The sequence below is a fragment of the Aegilops tauschii genome, chromosome 3 (assembly GCF_002575655.3).
Source record: "Aegilops tauschii subsp. strangulata cultivar AL8/78 chromosome 3, Aet v6.0, whole genome shotgun sequence".
Taxonomy (NCBI): Eukaryota; Viridiplantae; Streptophyta; class Magnoliopsida; order Poales; family Poaceae; genus Aegilops; species Aegilops tauschii.
In genome coordinates this window covers 557,707,424-557,728,142 of record NC_053037.3, presented here as the reverse complement: position 1 = coordinate 557,728,142, position 20,719 = coordinate 557,707,424, and the positions used below count along the sequence as shown (strand labels likewise).

The following is a 20,719-nucleotide window of genomic DNA, read 5'->3' as shown; positions in this document are numbered from 1 at the left end:
TTGTCATGGTAATACAAAGAACCCCAAAAGTAATAGAAATTACATCCAGAGCCGTTGACAACCTAGCGACGACTACAAGCACTTGAGCGAGCCGAAAATATGCCGCCGTCATTGCTTCGCCCTACCTAGAGTTGAGAAAACCTTGTTGTAGTAAATAATCAGGAAGTCATAGGTTGTGATCCTGGCTCAAAGAGAAAAGACAAAAATGAAGAAAAGGAATATAAAAAGAAGCTTATAAGCAAACGGTGCAAAGAGCAAAAGAAACATGAGTGGCAAGGATACTTGCAAGAAACATCAAGTTTTGTTAGTAGTAGAGTGGTAGCCAAGTGACCGAATCCTTGTTCTTATTGTTTCTCCTTGCATTTGTGCAACGCGAGCTTAGCCTTCGCTAGGCGAATTTTGTATGCTCATTTCCTTGGTTGCACAAGCCTGTTGCGCGTGCGTTTTTTTGTTCCCTTTCTATCCTTACATTTGTGATCACTTGCGTAGCTTTTCGAGTTCATTGTGATTTACTTTCAACTTTTTACAAATCTTGAACTTCAAATTGCTTAATTTCACGCCACTAATCGCTAGTAAGCTCCATTATAAGCCTTCTATGTAGGTTTGAGATTGGACAAGGCTCAATCCCAAGTTATTAAATTTGCTTTGACACTTGCGCGATCGCCTGATCCTTCACTAACATCGTAAGAGGTCACTTTCGTATTGTTTATCTCCATTTCTACTCACAGCCTGCTCGAGTGTTTTGATGGATATGGAAGGTACATCTAATCCAGTCTATGACGACCAAGAAGACATTAACAACTACGCATCAAAGGCTCATCACTTCGGCCTCAAACGAGCCATCAATGACGCCAACACCATCCTACATGAGTGCATGGCAATCTTGTCACCGACTTGCATGCTGAGTTGCGTGAAGTCAAAACTCACAACAAGGACTACCTCAACTCCAAGTTGAATGCGCAAATGGACAAGATCATATACATGTACGGTAAGTTTAACGCGACTACATCTTCATCGTCAACAAGATTCTATGCAAGTTCAAATGCTTCTAAGCATCCGCCACATGCAAATTCACAGCAACTAATAAGAACAAGAGCAAAATTGTTCTCCACAACCTCACTGTGGCAGTGAACTACAAGACCGCATATTGGATCATGAGCGATGAGACTGATGACAATGACAAGATTGAGAGGAAGGAGCCTATGATGAGCGCGACAATCAAGAAGAGGAAGAGCATACCCACATCGACAAAAAGAAGTTCATTGTCAATAACAAAGCGAATCAAGCGCATGAAGCTCTTCGTTCCCAACAACATCTATATGAAGAACATGAACGGCAAGCACATGATGAAATACAAGAAGCACACGAGGCAAGACAAGAAGAAGAGGTGACTCAGAACAATGGGCTCAACTCCGACAATGAAGTGGGATCCCATCTAGATCTGATCTCCAGCCAGTGCTACCCCTACCTGATGCACCAAATGTCGGTACAAAATCCTGACAGTAATCACAATGGGGTTGTGCACGTGGCAGGATGCACAAATGGAATTCACACGAGGCAAATTTATCGAGGTTCGGGCCCTCACGGTGGAGGTGTACAATGGTGATGGGGTTTGGTGTATTATGGGATAGTAGCCTCGTATGAGCTTGGGTTTGGTGCACAATGGTGAGATCGCAAGGATGACATAAGTATGAGATGAGTTGTGAGGAGACCCTGCCTTGCCTTACATATGGGAGCAAGGTTAGAGTTTACCTAATAATGGGGTCGGTTATGATCTAGTCTATCCTTGCTAGATACTCCTAGATCCTCTAGCAATGTAGTCTTGTCCTACCACTATATCTCCTATGCCGAAATATGAACAAAGAAAGTTGTGAGTGTATCTTAGGAACGAACCCGGGGTTGCTCTCACAAATGATTGTACTAAAGAAAACTAGAAAGCTCAATTCCAAGCAAGCAACCTCTGGTCCAACGGATGGGTTTTGGCAAATAGAGAACATGGACTCGATTCAACAAAGGTGGCAGCGGAATGAATAGCCCACTTATTTCGGGCAGGTGAATGGGAATGATGGAATTGAGTTACCGAGCTACCTCCACTCTTCAACTCGAGCTTTCGCTTCTGTTTTTCTCTTGTTTTGATTTATTAGTTTTTCACCCAAGTCATTGATGCACCATGGTGTATGCTAGTAGGTCATGTACCTGGCTCGCCCAATGACCCGATGGATCGACTCTTGGCTTACTAACACACCCTGGGGGCATGGCATCGTGGACAATTTATTTCTCGTTGGAAGCATAGTTTAGTTCTGGTTGCGAGCACAAATTGCGCTTAAAAAAAGTTTGTCAAAACCTATTAAGTTCATGTTTTAATATCTTGACGAGAGGAACATAAGGTGAAAATGGTTCATAATTCTAACGCGTGGTTCAAAAGATATTTCATTTTAAAAAAGGGATCTAAAAAACACAAAAGCCGCACATCTCTCCGGTATGTGTGGGAGAAATCTGGCTAAAACTCCTAGGTTACGACAACTAACGCACATGTCGTGCGCCATTTGTCATCATGAGGTTAGTTTTTAGTAACTTTTGCAAGGGATGTCCCTTAACTACTTATTTTGTTGAAATTGTGTGCTCTCACATTAATTTCACTAAAATACTGTAATCTGGGCCTTTCTTGGAAGGGTTTCATCACACATAATAGCATGCACTAGTAAATTATTTGTTTTGGTTGCAAGAGCTAACGATATAAAATTGGGGTCCAATTGAAAATGCAAAGATAATACATTCCAAACTCATTACAAAAAGAGGAACCCCTTTTCGCACTAGTGCTATATCTCGTTTATCGTTATGAGATACATGCTAGTGCCCCTGCAATGTGGGGAGATGTGGACCAGCCCAATTACCTCCACTTTTGGCAAGCTCCTATTCCAATTTGGGAGGTTTGAGTAAGATTCCAGATTTTTTTTCTTCTCTATGTTTTTCTACCCGTTTATCTGTTTTTCTTTGTTGGGTTTTATTCTATTTTTGGCAGCTTCTATTTTATTTCCTTTTTGTCTTTTGTTTCTTCATTTTAAAATTCATGAACTTTTAACACCAGTTTTAGTGTACGAACATTTTGATGTCATATTATTTTTAAAAGTATGCGAATAATTTTACATTTCATGAACATTTTAAATGCACATCGACATTTTTACAAATACACATTCAACAGTTTTTCTTAATATATGTTGAACCTTTTTTCATATACATGACTGATCATTTTTAAATTCTAATGTATTATAACAATTTTGTTAAATGGCATGAACATTTTTTTATATGTCATGAACATTATCTAAAAGTTTTGAGAAAACATTTATTTCATAATTTTTTTAATAAATGTCATGAAGAATGTTTAAACGTGTGAACATTTTTGGTGAATGACAAAAACTTTTTTAAAGTTATAAACATTTTTATATGCATCAATATTTTATTTAAATGTCAAGAGCAATTTAATTTTTTCATGAACATTTTTTCAGAGTGCATGGAACATTTAAAATGTTCATGAAACTTTTTTTAAATACATGAATACCTTTTTGAACTGCATGAACATTTCTTTAAAATTACATAAAAATTTAGCATGCTTTACCCAAAATACACTGCAATGATTTTATAAATAGAGAAATAATAAATAATAAAAATTAATCAATGGAATTAAAAAATAAGCTCTTTTATATACGTGTATTTTTTAACTCACATACAACAACAACAACAACAACAACAACAAAGCCTTTAGTCCCAAACAAGTTGGGGTAGGCTCGATGTGAAACCCATAAGATCTCGTGAGCAACTCGTGGCTCTGGCACATGGATAGCGAGCTTCCACGCACCTCTGTCCATAGCTAGTTCTTTGGTGATACTCCAATCCTTTAGGACTCTCTTAACGGACTCCTCCCATGTCAAATTCTGTCTATCCCGACCTCTCTTGACATTCTCCACACGCTTTAGCCGTCCGCTATGCACTGGAGCTTCTGGATGCCTCCGCTGAATATGTCCAAACCATCTCAGGCGATGTTGGACAAGCTTCTCTTCAATTGGTGCTACCCCAACTCTATCTCGTACATCATCATTCCGGACTCGGCCCTTCCTCGTGTGGCCACACATCCATCTCAACATACGCTTCTCGGCCGCACCTAACTGTTGAATATGTCGCCTTTTAGTCGGCCAACACTCGGTGCCATACAACATTGGGGTCGAACCATCGTCCTGTAGAACTTGCCTTTTAGCTTTTGTGGCACTCTCTTGTCACAGAGAATGCCAGAAGTTTGACGCCACTTAATCCATCCGGCTTTGACCACTCACATACACAGAAGGATTTTTTTTTAGGCAATGCATAGAAGTATGTTTTTTTAGGGGAGCTCAGAAGCATGTAGTGTGACTTTTTTCATACAGCGACGTGTGGCGTGCCAAGGAAAAAAAGACGTAGGCCCACTTCGCACGAGACAAATGGGCCGGGCCAGCAGGTCATCGCGCGTGAGCGAGCCCTCCACCCGCTTGCTAAGAGCGAGCTATAACGGATCCCCGTTCTTCTCCTTCTTCCTCCCCTCCCCTCCCCTCCCGCCCCCCAATTCGCCGGCTCCCGCGAGACCAAAGAATCCAAGAACTCGAAAAGCCCTCCGCCCGCTGGTGCTCCCTCCCTCCTCCCCGCCCCCGCCGTCCGCCGTCCGCCGGCCGCCGCCGCAGCATGGAGAGCACCGCCTCGGTGCTAGACCGCGCCTCCTCCGCCGCGGCCCGGGCTGCGGCGGATGCGGGCCACCTCTCCTCCATCCGTCTCGTCTGGGTGGCGGGGCTGGTGGTGCGCGCCCTGGAGCGGTGCAAGGTTCTGGATCGCGCCAGGGAGCTTCAAGAAGCTGTCGATGTTCTTGCTGGCGCGGACCTGCAGACCATGGCGAACGCCGCGGGCTTGGTGAGCAGCGCCGCCGCCAGGGCGGCTTTGGAGGCATATTTGCAAGGGGTGGATCTTGTAGTGACCTGTCGGAATCTGGAGGTGGCAGCACGCGAGCTAAGCTTGGCGGTGGCGGTGGCGGCGGCGGCCGACTCAAAGGCCAGAGAGGAGGGTACCTGCAAATGGATCCCGTGGCTGAAGAAGGACAGGAGGAATGCAGATGAGCTCGACGACGGCGGCCTACGCCAAGCGCTTCTTCAGCACAAGGCCTGGCCGGCATTCAAGAAGGCCTCCAGTGTACTTGCTGGAGCGCCCGGACCAGAGGTACGGTGTGTGCTTGATTGTTCTTCCTGCAAGAAAGTAAAGCGATTCTATGTTGTTGCCACGATCTTTGCTTGACCTCAGTTATCCTAGGTTTCATATGTTCTTCCCGCAAGAACTCGAAAAACGAATCTTTGTTCAGTTTAATTCAGCAAAAAATCCGTATCTGAGTATCCCAAGCTTTTCCCTTGACATTGGTGTGCAGGAGAACCTGGGGGAGTTTCTTGGCTATCCTCTGTTCGGGTCATTGACCTTACTGCCTTACCTAGACCCTACAGGAGTGGTGATGAAGCATGTGTCGGGCAATGGCAGGAAAGCTTTCCATGTTATCTTCTCCTTGGTTTGGATTGCAGTCGGTCTAGGTGTTCCATGCAGGCACTGCCGGCATTCTGCGTTCATGCAAAACTGTGCTGATATCACAAGCCGCATCGGCATGGCTGGCATCACTGCCCTGGTGATTTGGTATAGCTGCCTCCTGATAGCACCAGGGACGTCAGTTATTTCCTACATCATGATGGTCTTGGCTTGCATTTTACACATTGTTGCTTGGGCCAGGGTAAACTTTTAAAACTTCCCACATTTCTTCTATATATTCCATCAACATCTCATCTGTATTTTCTGACAACCTTTTGTTTCATATGAATGCTGCAGGATCGCAGATGGATTGGGGGATAGTATATAGGTAACTTTGCTTGACACAGGGACCCAAACATGTAATGTTTGGAGAGTCTCCTGAGTGCATACATGTAAAAATGAAAGAAATCAGTCCTTAAACTACTTTACCCTTTTGTTGTGAACATGAGCCTTCACAATGTCAATTAAGGCTCATTTTTGTGCAATAGTGCATAGGGGATAAGAAGGTGGACTTATAACCCACTAGCAAATCTTGAGTATGTATAGTGGTGAAGAAAAAGAGTAGAGTTTATGATTTTTACAGGTAAAAGTGCTTTGGAAAGCTAAAATGCATATTTGACCTGTTGCCTGCTTCCTCTGCACCGCTAATGCAGCCCAATCGATTCACCTTGCCAGCGGCATTACCAAGCAAGCATCGTGAATACTTGGTGAAGCACCAGCATTTTGTGTGATTATTGAATTGGGAATAGTTGATTAGTTACTGATTTGAATGGTTCATGTATTGTATCGGAGAATTTCGGATTGATTATTGATGTCAGCTCTTCAAATGTTGGGTCATCCAAACAAGCAATGTGATATGGACTGCACACTACCATCATTTTGCAATTTGACTGACTCTATACGTTTCATAGAGCTTGTGGAATGTCCTAAAGTAACATGATCACGAAACATATGTTGTTAATGTTGTCAGTCTTATTTTCTGAATCGTTTATGACTTGCAGATTTAGATGTATTTCTGACCACGAAAAATCTTTGTGTTATGATTCTGTATGAACTAACTGCAGATAATGGCGCTGTGACATTTCCTGAATGTTACTTCTGGTTTCATGGCATGTTCTTGGTTCCTGATACCTTTATTTAATCAATATGTATGATGTTATTTCAGTGAAAATCATCTTGGTTTCATTTGTGACTTGCAGTTATATATTGGTTTCGGTCCGACAACAACATTTTTTGGTCTATGATTACGTACAAATGAAATAACTTCTAAATAATGTTGCCATGGTATGGGTGTGCTTCAGCTTTTAAACATTCTTGCTCTTGGAGGGAAAAAACTGCTACGATTCTTTGGTTATTTTAAGTAAGTAAAGTACATTTTGAATAAGGGTATCATGCATATGTCTGCTCCAGATTTTTAAGCACTGTTGCTGTTCACATCAAAATTTCACATGTACACGGTAATACGAAAATAGGCAGCTACAATAAGATTTGCATTTTAAATAGTCTTTTTGAGGACAATCGCTATGGTGCATCGTTTTTCTGTGTCCACAGTCAACAACTTTTTGTATTATTATATAAACTAAAGCTTTTGGTTCTCACAGTTGACGGATTTGGTTATCAGTATTTGCTTGGAAGAGTAAATATAACTGTGCAATATTATTTCTTTCCTCTCTTCTCATAAATCAGCACTGGCAGGGAGAAAGCAAAACTGAAACTACATGTGCTTACAATACTTGATTCTCACTATAAAGCATTTGTTTGGCCTATTTTCTGGTTAACATACATATTATTGACTTGCTTATTCGATTCATGTTTAGATACGTTATTAATGAGAACACCAAGGATGTACTTTCAGTTAATTATAGATCTTCAGATATATTGAATCTTATTTTCTGTCAATTAGCACATCCATATTTACAATCTGCATTGACAATCCAAAACGAGTATGTCTTGCTGGACTGCTATATGTTTTTCCACCTTACAGTGTTGCTAGATACAAGACAATAGAATGTGGCTTGCTGTGGAGCACTAAGGTCATGTTTTGGTTTTTGGAATGTGGACGTCTTTTGGAGTCTAACTCTTGGTATAAAAATTATCTCCGTTGTGGTTGCGCAGCTGATGCCCTTAAGCTGAAATCAAATCTTCAATGTCTTTCTTTCTGCTTTTGCACCTCGCGCTAGTAACAATCTTCAGTCCATGATCAGAGTTCAGATGTTTCAGTGCTTGTACCATGTATTTCTTAAACTGTGTTGCCAGCCTGCAGTATTTCAGTTGACACTTTTAGTTGAAGGGTTCTTTTATTTGCCAGCTTGCCTCTCTGTTCTTTCATCAAGAAACATGTATGATGGATACAGAGTGGAAATTCAGGCATTATCAAAATGCAGTTTTCTGACAACTTTAGAATGTAATATTGTTATTACTTATTAGATGGCAAAAGACGAGATGCTGAATTGGTTATGATCTGCTTAATGCGGATGATCTTTCATGTCAGCGGAAGTGATTTGATTTGTCATGGATAGATTGCATTTTGTGAATTGTGATAGTGAGCCTTTCCTTTTGAAAGTAAATGTAAGATGGAGATGGTTTATGTGGTTTTGGGAAGCTTTTTTTAACTCTTAGCATCTTAGTATGCCTTATAGTATTTGTGTATTGGATTTCCTTGTCTTTTGCAAACTGTCAGTATAGAAAATAGAATTTCGTATGCTTTGTGTCTTCATCGGATCTCGTGGGATTCGGTCGGTGCTGGTCTTCGGTGGATCTATTTGGATCCAGTTTTTGTTCACCTTCGTTCGTGTGGTTCCAGGTTTGATCTTTCCGATCTACAAATCTCTTCATCGGTGATGGTTGCTCCTCTGATGCGCTGGTCCTTCGGTGCCTTAGTACAACGACTTCCCGACTACCTACTACAACAAGGTTTGCCTGGCTCCGGTGAGGGAGGGGCGATGACGACGGCGTGCCTTTGACTCGCTCCAATGCTTGTAGTCGCCGTTAGGTGGTCCATAGACCTGGTTGTAATTTTATTACATCTTGTGTTCTCTGTACTGCCATGATTAATGAATATATTGAAAATTTCTCTCGCAAAAAAGAAATAATTTATATTTTATTATTTTACCACGTCAGTTAGCCAGATAAATAAATGAACTGGTGTTGCGTTTAACATGGCAAGGTACCGGGCGCCAACAAGCTTGTGTAATAGATTTTTTTTTTAACTGTTGTGTAACAGAATCTTAGGAGAAGGAACAACAAGAGTTTATCTTAGGCCGTGTAAACACGCAAATGGCTACTAAGGTGTTCCCCTCAACTGTTCATCTTTCTGACAGACTTGCAAGATGTTGCCAAGAAGCAAACAAGAATCCAACATAGTTTGGATGTGGGTTAACTAGTCTCCTTGAGTACACAGGAACACGGTTGGAGCGAAGCAGAGCGCTACAAACACACACGCCGCCATGTCAAGGGGATCCTGCAGCTCGGGCAGGTGGTACTTGTACTTGAGCACCAACAGGGAGGCTAGAATCGCCAGGCTCAGTATGGTTGAAACGCACTGCAAAAAGCATTGCTAAAACGGTCAATCATTGTCTAAGAGGGAGTAATAGCTAGATAGAATTACCCTGACGATGATGTTAGCACGGTGGCGGAAGATCGGAGATGGCCCGGCCGGCGGGTCGACGCGGCCTTCCTCCATCAGCCGGAGCAGGAGGCTCCGCCGCCGGTTCTCCCGCTGGATCTCCTGCTGGTATAAGTAGTGCATCATGCTGCCTGCCCCTGAGCCTGAGCGGAGAGGATCTGTCGGCGGGGAAAGTACTACCAGAGACACACGAAGCGGCGTTTCAATCTGATTTGTCTTTACGCTTCGGTGTCCTGCTCCGAGTCGGCGCACCAGAGGATGGACGGCGGAATCTTTTTTTTTCCCTTTGGGGACAACACCCCACATCTATTAGCAGGCTTTAGGGCATTGTCGGGGGTTGGGTGCGACATATGCCAGAGGATGGCTTATCATGATGAGAGCGAGTAGAACGTCGCCGGTGCCCGGAAGCGGGATAAGGCGTACACACAAACGCCGGCGTACTTTACCCAGGTTCGGGGCTCTCCTAGAAGATAACACCCCTAGTCCTGCTCTGCAGGGTCTCCGCATGATCACTAAGGCACTACTGAGTACAGTGATGCTCCTCGAGTTGTATGCTAGAGATAGAAGAAAATAGGGCTAGCTCTCTCCTTTCTCTGTATGTGAGTCTAGGTCTAACAGGTCCGGACCCCTTTGCATGGGTGCCCTGGGGGTTTATATAGGCCTAGCCCCAGGGGTACAATGGTAATCTGGCCGGGTGTAGGACCCGGCTGTCAGTGTCTCTGGCCACCGGCTTCTCCGCCGGCTGCTGGGGCCCGCCGCCTAGTCCGGTACGGGGCCGACAGGCCGCTTCCGCCGCTCGCGGGTCTTGCCGGCTGCTTGTTACTGTAGCCGTAATGCTAATGACGCACGCTTGGTCGAGGGGGGGGGGGCGTGGCTACAGTCCCGCCGTCTGGTGGGAGATCACTGTAGCCACACCACGTCTCATCTGGTTAATGGGGCACGAACATCGAGGGAGGAGCTGGCCGCCTGCTAGGAGCGGGCCTCCCTCAGGTCCATCCGGCCAGGCTTCTGCCGCCTTCTGGGCTCTCGCGGCCTGTAGGGCCCGCCGCCTGCAGGTCGTACCGACAGGCCGTCGTGGGAGCAGGGCTCCGCCTGACAGGAATGATGTCGAGGGTGGAGTTGCAACAGTGCCACGCCGTGCGACGATCTCTTCCTGTATGGGGCACTGTGGCCGCGCCACCCGGGACGTGGGGGTGATGAGCTACACTGTAGCCACATCCTGTCTTGTCTTCTTAATGGGGCCACAGACTTTGAGGGCGTCATAGGCCGCTTGCTAGGAGCCGGCCTCTCTGGAGGCCGCCTGCTAGGAGTTGGCCCGTCTCGGGGCCGTCTTCTGGTGCTTGGCCGTCTTTCAGCAGCCGGCCGTATGAGTCAGCCGACCACCAGAAGGCGGCGCTTCATCCTGGATGCTTGGGGGGCGCAGCCGGCCCGAATGTCTTGAAATGCTCAGGGACTCGGGTTAGGCTACCCGTGGCCCATTACTCCGACAGTAGTCCCCGAAGCTGGTGAGGCGTCGCGACTGTTGAGTCGTGAAGCCTCAGCAGTTTCCTTCTCCAAATGCTCTTGCTGAATGCTCTGTTCGTCTTCTGGTGTGCCGCCTGCTGGGGATTCGGCCATGACAAGGCGGACTCGTTGGACAGTTTTGAAATACCAAGGCGGGAACCAGGTGGCGTGCTTGCTAAGCCTCCTGGTCCACCGCCCGTTGTGAGTACGCCATGCGGCGCCACTTAGCCAGGCCAGCCTGCCAGCCCACGCGCACGATGGGACGCGACAGCAGGCTGGGCCCGCCATTATCGGGCCTCGGCGCGCGAGCGGATCCGCTGCGGGCGAGGCGGGCGGTTGCAATTCCGTGCGGAGTTACTGCGCGCAGTAACTCGCGCGCTAACCGCGGGATCGTGGGGTCGTGGGTGCAGTTAATCCCATGATCCCACGTCCCGCCCCCTCGGCTTCGTAGCCCTGGGGCTATAAGTAGGGGGAGGAAGGGGAGCGGCAAAGCACGCGCGCCCTCCTCTCCCTTTGCCGTTTTCTTCCTTCTCCTCTCCTTGCTGCCACCGCCCCTCCGCGCTCCACCGAGGCGCCGCCGCAGCTTGCCGTCGTTGGGCTCCTGCGCCATGAAGCTCCTTGCTCCGTTGCGGCCTTGGGCTCCGCTGCGGCGCCATCTCTCCGTCGAGCTCGGTCTCCATGGCGCGCGAGAAGGGAGGGGACTGGGATGGCTCGCTCGTGATCAACGACCATCTCGCCTTCCTCCGCGCCACACGGCGGTTGCCCAGCGCGGGTTTCGTCAAGGTGCGCGTGCCGCCGAAGAAGGAGATTTTGCCGGCGCCGACAGGAGGCGAGCGGGTTATCTTCCGCTCGCACTTCCTCCACGGCTTTGGCCTGCCGGCCAGCGGGTTCCTCCGCTCCTTCCTCGACTTCTATCACCTCCAACCAGACCATCTGACGCCCAACACCGTGGCGTTGCTGTCCGCCTTCGTCATGATGTGCGAGGGCTACCTCGGCATCCTCCCCACCATCGAGTTGTGGGGAGCGTTCTTCTACATCAAGCTGGGCACCTCCGCCAAGGAGAAGGCGGCCCAGTGCGGCGCCTTCGTCGCGGTGCGCCGTCCGTCGGTGAGGAACGCCTTCCCCGCCATCAAGCTGTCACAGTCGGTCAAACTGTGGCAGAAATCATATTTCTACGCAGAGAACGTCGACCCGCCCGTCGACTTCATCAATCTGCCGCCCTACGAAGCCGGCCGTATGAGTCAGCCGACCACCAGAAGGCGGCGCTTCATCCTGGATGCTTGGGGGGCGCAGCCGGCCCGAATGTCTTGAAATGCTCAGGGACTCGGGTTAGGCTACCCGTGGCCCATTACTCCGACAGTAGTCCCCGAAGCTGGTGAGGCGTCGCGACTGTTGAGTCGTGAAGCCTCAGCAGTTTCCTTCTCCAAATGCTCTTGCTGAATGCTCTGTTCGTCTTCTGGTGTGCCGCCTGCTGGGGATTCGGCCATGACAAGGCGGACTCGTTGGACAGTTTTGAAATACCAAGGCGGGAACCAGGTGGCGTGCTTGCTAAGCCTCCTGGTCCACCGCCCGTTGTGAGTACGCCATGCGGCGCCACTTAGCCAGGCCAGCCTGCCAGCCCACGCGCACGATGGGACGCGACAGCAGGCTGGGCCCGCCATTACCGGGCCTCGGCGCGCGAGCGGATCCGCTGCGGGCGAGGCGGGCGGTTGCAATTCCGTGCGGAGTTACTGCGCGCAGTAACTCGCGCGCTAACCGCGGGATCGTGGGGTCGTGGGTGCAGTTAATCCCATGATCCCACGTCCCGCCCCCTCGGCTTCGTAGCCCTGGGGCTATAAGTAGGGGGAGGAAGGGGAGCGGCAAAGCACGCGCGCCCTCCTCTCCCTTTGCCGTTTTCTTCCTTCTTCTCTCCTTGCTGCCACCGCACCTCCGCGCTCCACCGAGGCGCCGCCGCAGCTTGCCGTCGTTGGGCTCCTGCGCCATGAAGCTCCTTGCTCCGTTGCGGCCTTGGGCTCCGCTGCGGCGCCATCTCTCCGTCGAGCTCGGTCTCCATGGCGCGCGAGAAGGGAGGGGACTGGGATGGCTCGCTCGTGATCGACGACCATCTCGCCTTCCTCCGCGCCACACGGCGGTTGCCCAGCGCGGGTTTCGTCAAGGTGCGCGTGCCGCCGAAGAAGGAGATTTTGCCGGCGCCGACAGGAGGCGAGCGGGTTATCTTCCGCTCGCACTTCCTCCACGGCTTTGGCCTGCCGGCCAGCGGGTTCCTCCGCTCCTTCCTCGACTTCTATCACCTCCAACCAGACCATCTGACGCCCAACACCGTGGCGTTGCTGTCCGCCTTCGTCATGATGTGCGAGGGCTACCTCGGCATCCTCCCCACCATCGAGTTGTGGGGAGCGTTCTTCTACATCAAGCTGGGCACCTCCGCCAAGGAGAAGGCGGCCCAGTGCGGCGCCTTCGTCGCGGTGCGCCGTCCGTCGGTGAGGAACGCCTTCCCCGCCATCAAGCTGTCACAGTCGGTCAAACTGTGGCAGAAATCATATTTCTACGCAGAGAACGTCGACCCGCCCGTCGACTTCATCAATCTGCCGCCCTACGAAGCCGGCCCTCCGGCCGAACCTCGGGCCAATTGGGGCTACAATCCGAAGCCCATGTCGGCCGATGCCATCGCCGCCATCAACCAACTCTAGGTGCTGACCGATGAGGAAGGCCTCAAGGCGGCCGACCTGCTGGTCGCCTTCGTCGAGCGCCGGGTGCTCCCGCTCTAGGGCCGGCCTCATCTGATCTGTCGGATGAGCTGGCACCGCGACCCGAGCCGGATGTGCACGAAGAACATGACGACTGTCGAGGTGGCCCGTATGGTGAATGGGATCTCCGACCTCAAGCTGTCGGAGGGGTCCTGGCGGTTTGGCAAGCGGCCATACTGCCGCGCCAACCCGCTGCCTGTTGTAAGTTCTTAAGCTCTTTTATTTTTAGTACTTGACTTGATCCTGGTCTTGGTCTTGAACAGTTGGTCTTTTGAACATAGATCTATATGTCTCCGGCGACGGCCGCCGTCGTAGGGCCGGGTGGAAACTACCAGCCGGACCAGGAGGCGAGCGATGTGGACGACCCCGACTTGGGGGCGGCCGCCCTGGAGGACGATGCCATAGGCGGCGGCGACGGAGCAGGCGGCTCCGAAGACGGAGGCGGCTCCGAAGACGGAGGCGGCCTCGAATCCTGGCCTGATGATGAAGAAGAGGACGAGCCGCGCCACGCGTGAGACGCCGGCAAGGCGGACGCGGGAGCCGGCGGTTTGAGGCGGCACGCTCAAGCGTAAACAAGGCGCCGTCTTGTTCGGCAGCGCCTCAAAGAAGACCAAGAATCTGACTGCCGCGACTAGGCGGAAGAAGGCCGCCGCGAAGGCGGCCAAGTTCCAGAAGCTTCCGAAGGCGCCTCCTATGGTGTCGACGCAAGTATCTTTTCCTTGTGCTTTCCTTTCTTGTCGATTCTATCTGAGCTTCCTCTCTTCGTTTTTCTTGACTTAGGGCTCCGCTCTCACATGAGAAGTCGGCCGCCGCCTCCGTCATTGGGTCGGCGGAGACCTCTACCACGACCCGGCGAATCGACCCAGCGGATGACCCGCAGGAGGCACAGGAACATAATGCGCGGGAGGCGCGCGAGGAGCAGGAAACCGCCCACTTGGAGAAGGCGGAGGCGGACGAGGCAGAGGCCGCCGCATTGAAGAAGCTGGCGGAGGCTGAGGCCGACACCGCGGCGAAGAAGCTAGCTGAAGAAGCCACGCGCCGTCAGGCGCCACTATTCGTCATTCCCCTGAACTCCGCGCCGCCATCGCCAGAGTTCACGGCGCCGATTGGGGGAGCCGGCGACGAACAGCCGGTCATGGAGAGGGAAGGCGGCGATGTCGTCGTGCCGGAGGTGGTTGTGCCTCCGCCACCGCCGTTTGGAGGAGCGCGGGACAAACAGCCGGCTGTCCCGCCGACGCCGCTAGCCGGAAACGAGATGGTGACGGGCCCGACTCCTGAGGCCCGCACACCATCGCGCCGCCGAGGCGCGAAGGCGGCCTCGGCACCACGATCGCTGGAAGCCGGCGCTGCGAGCTCGTCCGTCCCGGATGCCGAAGCGACCAGTGCCGCACCCACTGAATGGGTGCGAGGAGGTGGGACGGGCGCTCTGAAACAAGCGATCCTGGACGTCCGGGCCAGACACCGAGCTGAGGCCGATGCTCTTAAGCAGTGCAACAAGGCGTTCTTGGACTCGCGAGCGGCCATTCGGGTACGTCTTTTATTTCTTGTATTTTTCTGTGGGGGCGCGCCAGCGCACCCACTGGGTGTAGCCCCCGAGTTTTGGACCGACTGCTGAGCAGGCGGCTCGGAACTTTAATTGGCAAGCTCCAGGTGCTGACTTTATCTGCTATATTCATTATAGGACTACCATAACGTCCGCGCGATCACCTTCAACTCCAACGTCCGGGATCTGGACCGTCGGACCGCCGACTTGTCGGAAAGCCGGAGTAAGTCCTTATTTTCTTTCTCTGCGGGGGCGCGCCAGCGCACCCGCGGGCTGTAGCCCCCGAGATTCGGGCCGACTGCTGAGTAGTCGGGCCGGATCTCCCCGGCAACTATGCTTCCTTTTTGTCGACTGCTGATAACTTCTTTCTCTACGGGCACGCGATTGCGCACCGCGGGTTGTAGCCCCCGAGATTCGAGCCGACTGCTGGGCAGTCGGGACGGATCTCCCCGGCAACTATATTTCTTCTTTGTTGATCGTTGACGTCTTCCCCTTCCTCTATTTTTGCAGAGGCCAACGCTGCCCTGCAACAGCAGCTGGGTGAGGCCAACACTACGTTGCGCGCCAAGGAGGCGGAGTGCAACGAGCTGACTCAGGAGCGTGACCGACTGGTCAAGCAACTGACGGAGCAGGCAGAGCTTCTCCAGAAGGCCCAGAAGGAGGCGGAGGTGAAAGAATCCAGTCTCCTCGCCGAGTTCGAGACCGAACGCTCCGCCTGGGCCGACAAGGAGGCGCTGCTGACTGCCGGTTTTGGCAGGATTGAAGACATGGTTGATGGTAAGCTTCTTCTTTTTCTTTCTTTGAGTTGCCAGCTGCTGATCGAGCCGGATTCTAGCTTCTGACTTCTTTGCTTTCTGCCTGAGCAGACTTCTTTCCTGGCCACTCTGGCGCCGCCAACCAGGCTATCGAGGCTTATCGTGAGGAACGGAGGGCGGAAGGTGCGCAGATTGCTGCCAACGCCCCCCGGACCCTTAGTGAACAACTTCTCAGCATCCAGGCCCGCCTTCGGCCGGCTCATCGGATGCTGCGCCGTCTTCAGCGTGTCGGGGCCTAAGCGATCTCCGCCCTGTGGCCAGACATGTCGGCTCCACGCACTCCCAGTCGGACTGCCGACTGGCTGGAGGTGGCGGCCGACCGTCTAGAGGCTTGGAAGGGTTCCTCGGCCCGGGCCGGAGCGCGCCGGGCCTTGGAGTTTGTCAAGGCGTGGTATCCTGGGCTAAATCTAGCCCAGTTGACCACGTTTCGGCAGGAGGCACAGGAGGAGCTGGTGGCGGTGGAGCGCGACCTTGTCAGGCGGGCAGCGGCGATCGCCGAGTACACCAACACCAGCATCTTTGTTCCCGAGCTGGCTGAGAACGGTGCTGAGGCGCCACCGGAGTGGTTTGGGCTGAACCCGGAGGACGACGAAGACCCGGCCGAGATGATCGACTCTAGCGACGAGGGAGAAGGCGAGGAGGACGAGGAAGGCGAAGAGGATATGCCAGAGGTCGGAGCGGACGGCCAGCCTCAGCTTGATCGTACCTCAAACAATGAGGCGTGCTCGAGTGCGCCGACTGCTGCTGAAGGCGACCAAGTGAAGATTGACCAGCCATCCACTGCACCAGCCGGCGCTACCGACTCCGCCAACCAGCCGGACCCCTCTGCCGCTCCCTAGGCCGCCGACCTATCTTTATTTTTCCTTTTTATCAGTCTCGACAAACTTTGTTAAATTTGCGCAATTCCACCCGTGGGGTGTATTTCAAACTCTGTTGAATGCTGGCCACGGGCCTTTTGACATGTAAATATTTTTCCACACAAGTTGTGCTTTTGCCGAGTTCTAACTTTTCTTGCTTTCTGCTCCTTGGCTTTTTTTCTTTGCCGCCCTCCCTTGGCTGCCCTCTTGCCAGCCAAACAGCCGCTCTGCGGACTGTGGCTGGGTCAAGTTCTTAGCTACTTTCGGGAGAGCAAGTACTTAGCCGACTAGAGCGTTAGCAAGTTAGGTAGAAGCCAGCCGGCCGGCTGCTCAGCAGCCGGTCGATGAGGCGGGATGCCGACCTGAACTATGTGCGTGCTTTGGGTCCTTAGCCATTTTTTTTGCGTGGACACCCTTTCTGCAACTCCTGCCTGCTGGACAGTCGCTCTGCAAGCTACAGCTTCTGGCAGGAGAAGGTTTAGGTGCCAACACACTACTTTTCCGACTGCAGGAAGCACCACATAGTACAAGGCGGCGAGCCCCCGGGCCGACTGGTCGAACCCGGTGCCAGGCGGAATAGTGAAATAACGCATTCATAGGCATAATCCTTATCATATAGATAAAAGAGGGTAGTCCCCGAGCTCTTCTCAGGGGACCCGGAGTCTTCGTACTTAATACAAAAGGTAGCGTGGTACATACAGCATCAACTGTAAAATCAACCACAACCCTCTTCTTGTAGACGTTGTTGGGCCTCCAAGTGCAGAGGTTTGTAGGGCAGTAGCAAATTTCCCTCAAGTGGATGACCTAAGGTTTATCAATCCGTGGGAGGTGTAGGATGAAGATGGTCTCTCTCAAACAACCCTGCAACCAAATAACAAAGAGTCTCTTGTGTCCCCAACACACCCAATACAATGGTAAATTGTATAGGTGCACTAGTTCGGCGAAGAGATTGTGATACAAGTGCAATATGGATGGTAGATATAGGTGAAGGAAATATGTCCTAGAGGCAATAATAAAGTTATTATTTATTTCCTTATATCATGATAAATGTTTATTATTCATGCTAGAATTGTATTAACCGGAAACATAATACATGTGTGAATACATAGACAAACAGAGTGTCACTAGCATGCCTCTACTTGACTAGCTCGTCGATCAAAGATGGTTATGTTTCCTAGCCATAGACATGAGTTGTCATTTGATTAACGGGATTACATCATTAGGAGAATGATGTGATTGACTTGATCCATTCCGTTAGCTTAGCACTCGATCGTTTAGTATGTTTGAAAGATCGTGGATGTCGCCTAGAGGGGGGGGGGGGTGAATAGGCGCTTTAAAATAATTACGGTTGAGGCTTGAACAAATGCGGAATAAACCTAGCGGTTAATTTGTCAAGCACAAAACCTACAACAACTAGGCTCACCTATGTGCACCAACAACTTATGCTAAGCAAGAAAAACTACTTAGGTGATAGCAAGATATATGACAAGAAACAATATGGCTAACACAAAGTAAAGTGCATAAGTAAAGGGCTCGGGTAAGAGATAACCGAGGCACGCGGAGACGACGATGTATCCCGAAGTTCACACCCTTGCGGATGCTAATCTCCGTTTGGAGCGGTGCGAAGGCACAATGCTCCCCAAGAAGCCACTAGGGCCACTGTAATCTCCTCACGCCCTCGCACAATGCAAGATGCCGTGATTCCACTAAGGGACCCTTGAGGGCGGTCACCGAACCCGTACAAATGGCAACCCTTGGGGGCGGTCACCGAACCCGTACACTTTGGCAACCCTTGGGGGCGGTCACCGGAACCCGTCAAATTGCTCGGGGCGATCTCCACAACCTAATTGGAGACCCCGACGCTTGCCTGGAGCTTTACACCACAATGATTGAGCTCCGAACACCACCAACCGTCTAGGGCGCCCAAGCACCCAAGAGGAACAAGCTCAAGGGTACCAAGCACCCAAGAGTAATAAGCTTCTCAACTTGTAACTTCCACGTATCACCGTGGAGAACTCAAACCGATGCACCAAATGCAATGGCAAGGGCACACGGAGTGCCCAAGTCCTTCTCTCTCAAATCCCACCGAAGCAACTAATGCTAGGGAGGAAAATGAGAGGAAGAACAAGAAGGAGAACACCAAGAACTCCAAGATCTAGATCCAAGGGGTTCCCCTCACATAGAGGAGAAAGTGATTGGTGGAAATGTGGATCTAGATCTCCTCTCTCTTTTCCCTCAAAGACTAGCAAGAATCCATGGAGGGATTGAGATTTAGCAAGCTCGAAGAAGGTCAACAATGGGGGAAGAACACGAGCTCAAGGATAAGGTTGAATGGGGAAGAAGACCCCCTTATATAGGGGCTCCCGAATCCAACCGTTATGTGCCCAGTCCGCGCACGAGCGGTACTATCGCTCAGAGGAGCGGTACTACGGCCCGGGCAGTAGAACACAGAGAGCGGAGCAAAACAGAGGGTGAGGCAGAGCCGTATGAGCGGCACTACCGCTTGGCCCAGCGGTACTACCGTTGGCCGTAGCGGTACTGCCGCTTGGCCCAGCGGTACTACCGCTGGGACCACGCACAGTGCCCACCACGAGCACAGGGAGAAGGAACAGGGAGGAGGGCCATTCAGCGGCACTAGGGGCGGTGGTAGCCGCGGTACTACGGCTCCTAGTGCCGCTACTACTGCCGCTAAACCCGACACGAGAAAACCACGTCTCGAGTCGAGGCGGTACCAGCGCGGAACCGGAGCCGTACTACCGCTTATGGCCATGGGCGGTACTACCGCTGTGGGGCAGCGGTACTACCGCTTGTGGCGATACGCGGTACTGCCGCTCCGGCCCAGCGGTACTACCGCTGGCGCCATCCTTATGCCACTTCCACGAAAACAAGTATACTCCAAGGAAAACCAGAACTGCCAAAACTTCTGCAAATGAGCTCCGAATTGAGCAAACTCAAGCTTGTTGGATACAAGACGACGAGTAGCATCAAAACAGCGAGTTATGCCTAAAAAATAGAGGAGTGAAACCTCCAACAGAGAAGAACCGACATAACCTCCAACATCGAAAACATCATAGAAGATGCATGAGTGAACTCCGTTTTCGATGAACTCGAGCTTGTCAACAAGGTGATCAAAAGCTCCAAATCTCACAAGGAGAAGAACCAAACAAGAACCAATAAAGATGATGCAAGGATGCAATGGTTTGAGCTCTCTACGAACGATACGATCAAGCTACTCATCGAGAGCCCCCTTTGATAGTACGACAATCGATCCTATAACCCGGTCACCCAACTACCATCATGAGACCGGTAAAATAGAAAACCTATCAAGAGCAAACCTTTGCCTTGCACATGGTCCACTTGAGCTAGATGATGACGATCTTGACTCCCTCAAGATGGACCACCTTTCTTGATTGCGTTGGCTCGATGAAGACTAGTTGATTGCTCCCCCATACTCCACTATGGGTGAGCCACCCTTCCGCACATCTTCACAAGTCCATTGTCACCAAAATGGCTTCAAGCATTTGATCTCTTTGTGATGCTTTACTTGAACTTGCACACTGCAATCTAACCCCACAAAGAACTCTCACAAAGACCATGGATTAGTACACAAAGCGTAATTGACAATGTTTACCATACCATGGGATCGCTTGATCCCTCGGTACATCTTGTGCGCTTTGTGTGTTGATCAACTTGATTCACTCTTGACTTAGTCTTGATCAACCTTGACTCTTTCCAACTCTCTTCATTTGGATGGTGTCTTGAAGGTAAACATGAATGATCACACAATCTTCTTCTTCAAGACATGCTTGCAATAAGCTCAACTCTCACATGACCAATCTTTGGATAATTCCTTAATAACACCTTGATCACCACATAAACTCCTTGAAACCAACACATGGACTTCAAGAAATGCCTATGGACAAATCCTTCAAATATAACTCAAGGCAACCATTAGTCCATAGAGATTGTCATCAATTATCAAAACCAAACATGGGGGCACCGCATGTTCTTTCAATGTTGCTATTGCTTTCTTCATGACTTAT

At 50.7% G+C, this 20,719-nt stretch overlaps 1 protein-coding gene across 1 annotated transcript; it reads left to right on the top strand.

The window, feature by feature from the left end:
• Positions 1 to 4,585: 4,585 nt before the first annotated feature.
• LOC109764084 (uncharacterized) lies at positions 4,586 to 6,200 on the top strand. Its single transcript, XM_040403038.1, has 3 exons — positions 4,586 to 5,235; positions 5,438 to 5,788; positions 5,884 to 6,200. Exons 1-3 carry the CDS (start codon positions 4,711 to 4,713, stop codon positions 5,905 to 5,907), a joined length of 900 nt encoding a protein of 299 aa, XP_040258972.1. The 5' UTR covers positions 4,586 to 4,710; the 3' UTR covers positions 5,908 to 6,200.
• Positions 6,201 to 20,719: the final 14,519 nt, after the last annotated feature.

What these genes read in the sequence shown, in the direction of transcription:
- LOC109764084 (XM_040403038.1), top strand. Translation starts at nt 4,711, where the DNA reads ATGGAGAGCACCGCCTCGGTGCTAGACCGCGCCTCCTCCGCCGCGGCC. An exon ending in CTGGAGCGCCCGGACCAGAG is followed by an intron (nt 5,236 to 5,437) that starts GTACGGTGTGTG and finishes ATTGGTGTGCAG; the next exon opens with GAGAACCTGGGGGAGTTTCT. An exon ending in ACATTGTTGCTTGGGCCAGG is followed by an intron (nt 5,789 to 5,883) that starts GTAAACTTTTAA and finishes TGAATGCTGCAG; the next exon opens with GATCGCAGATGGATTGGGGG.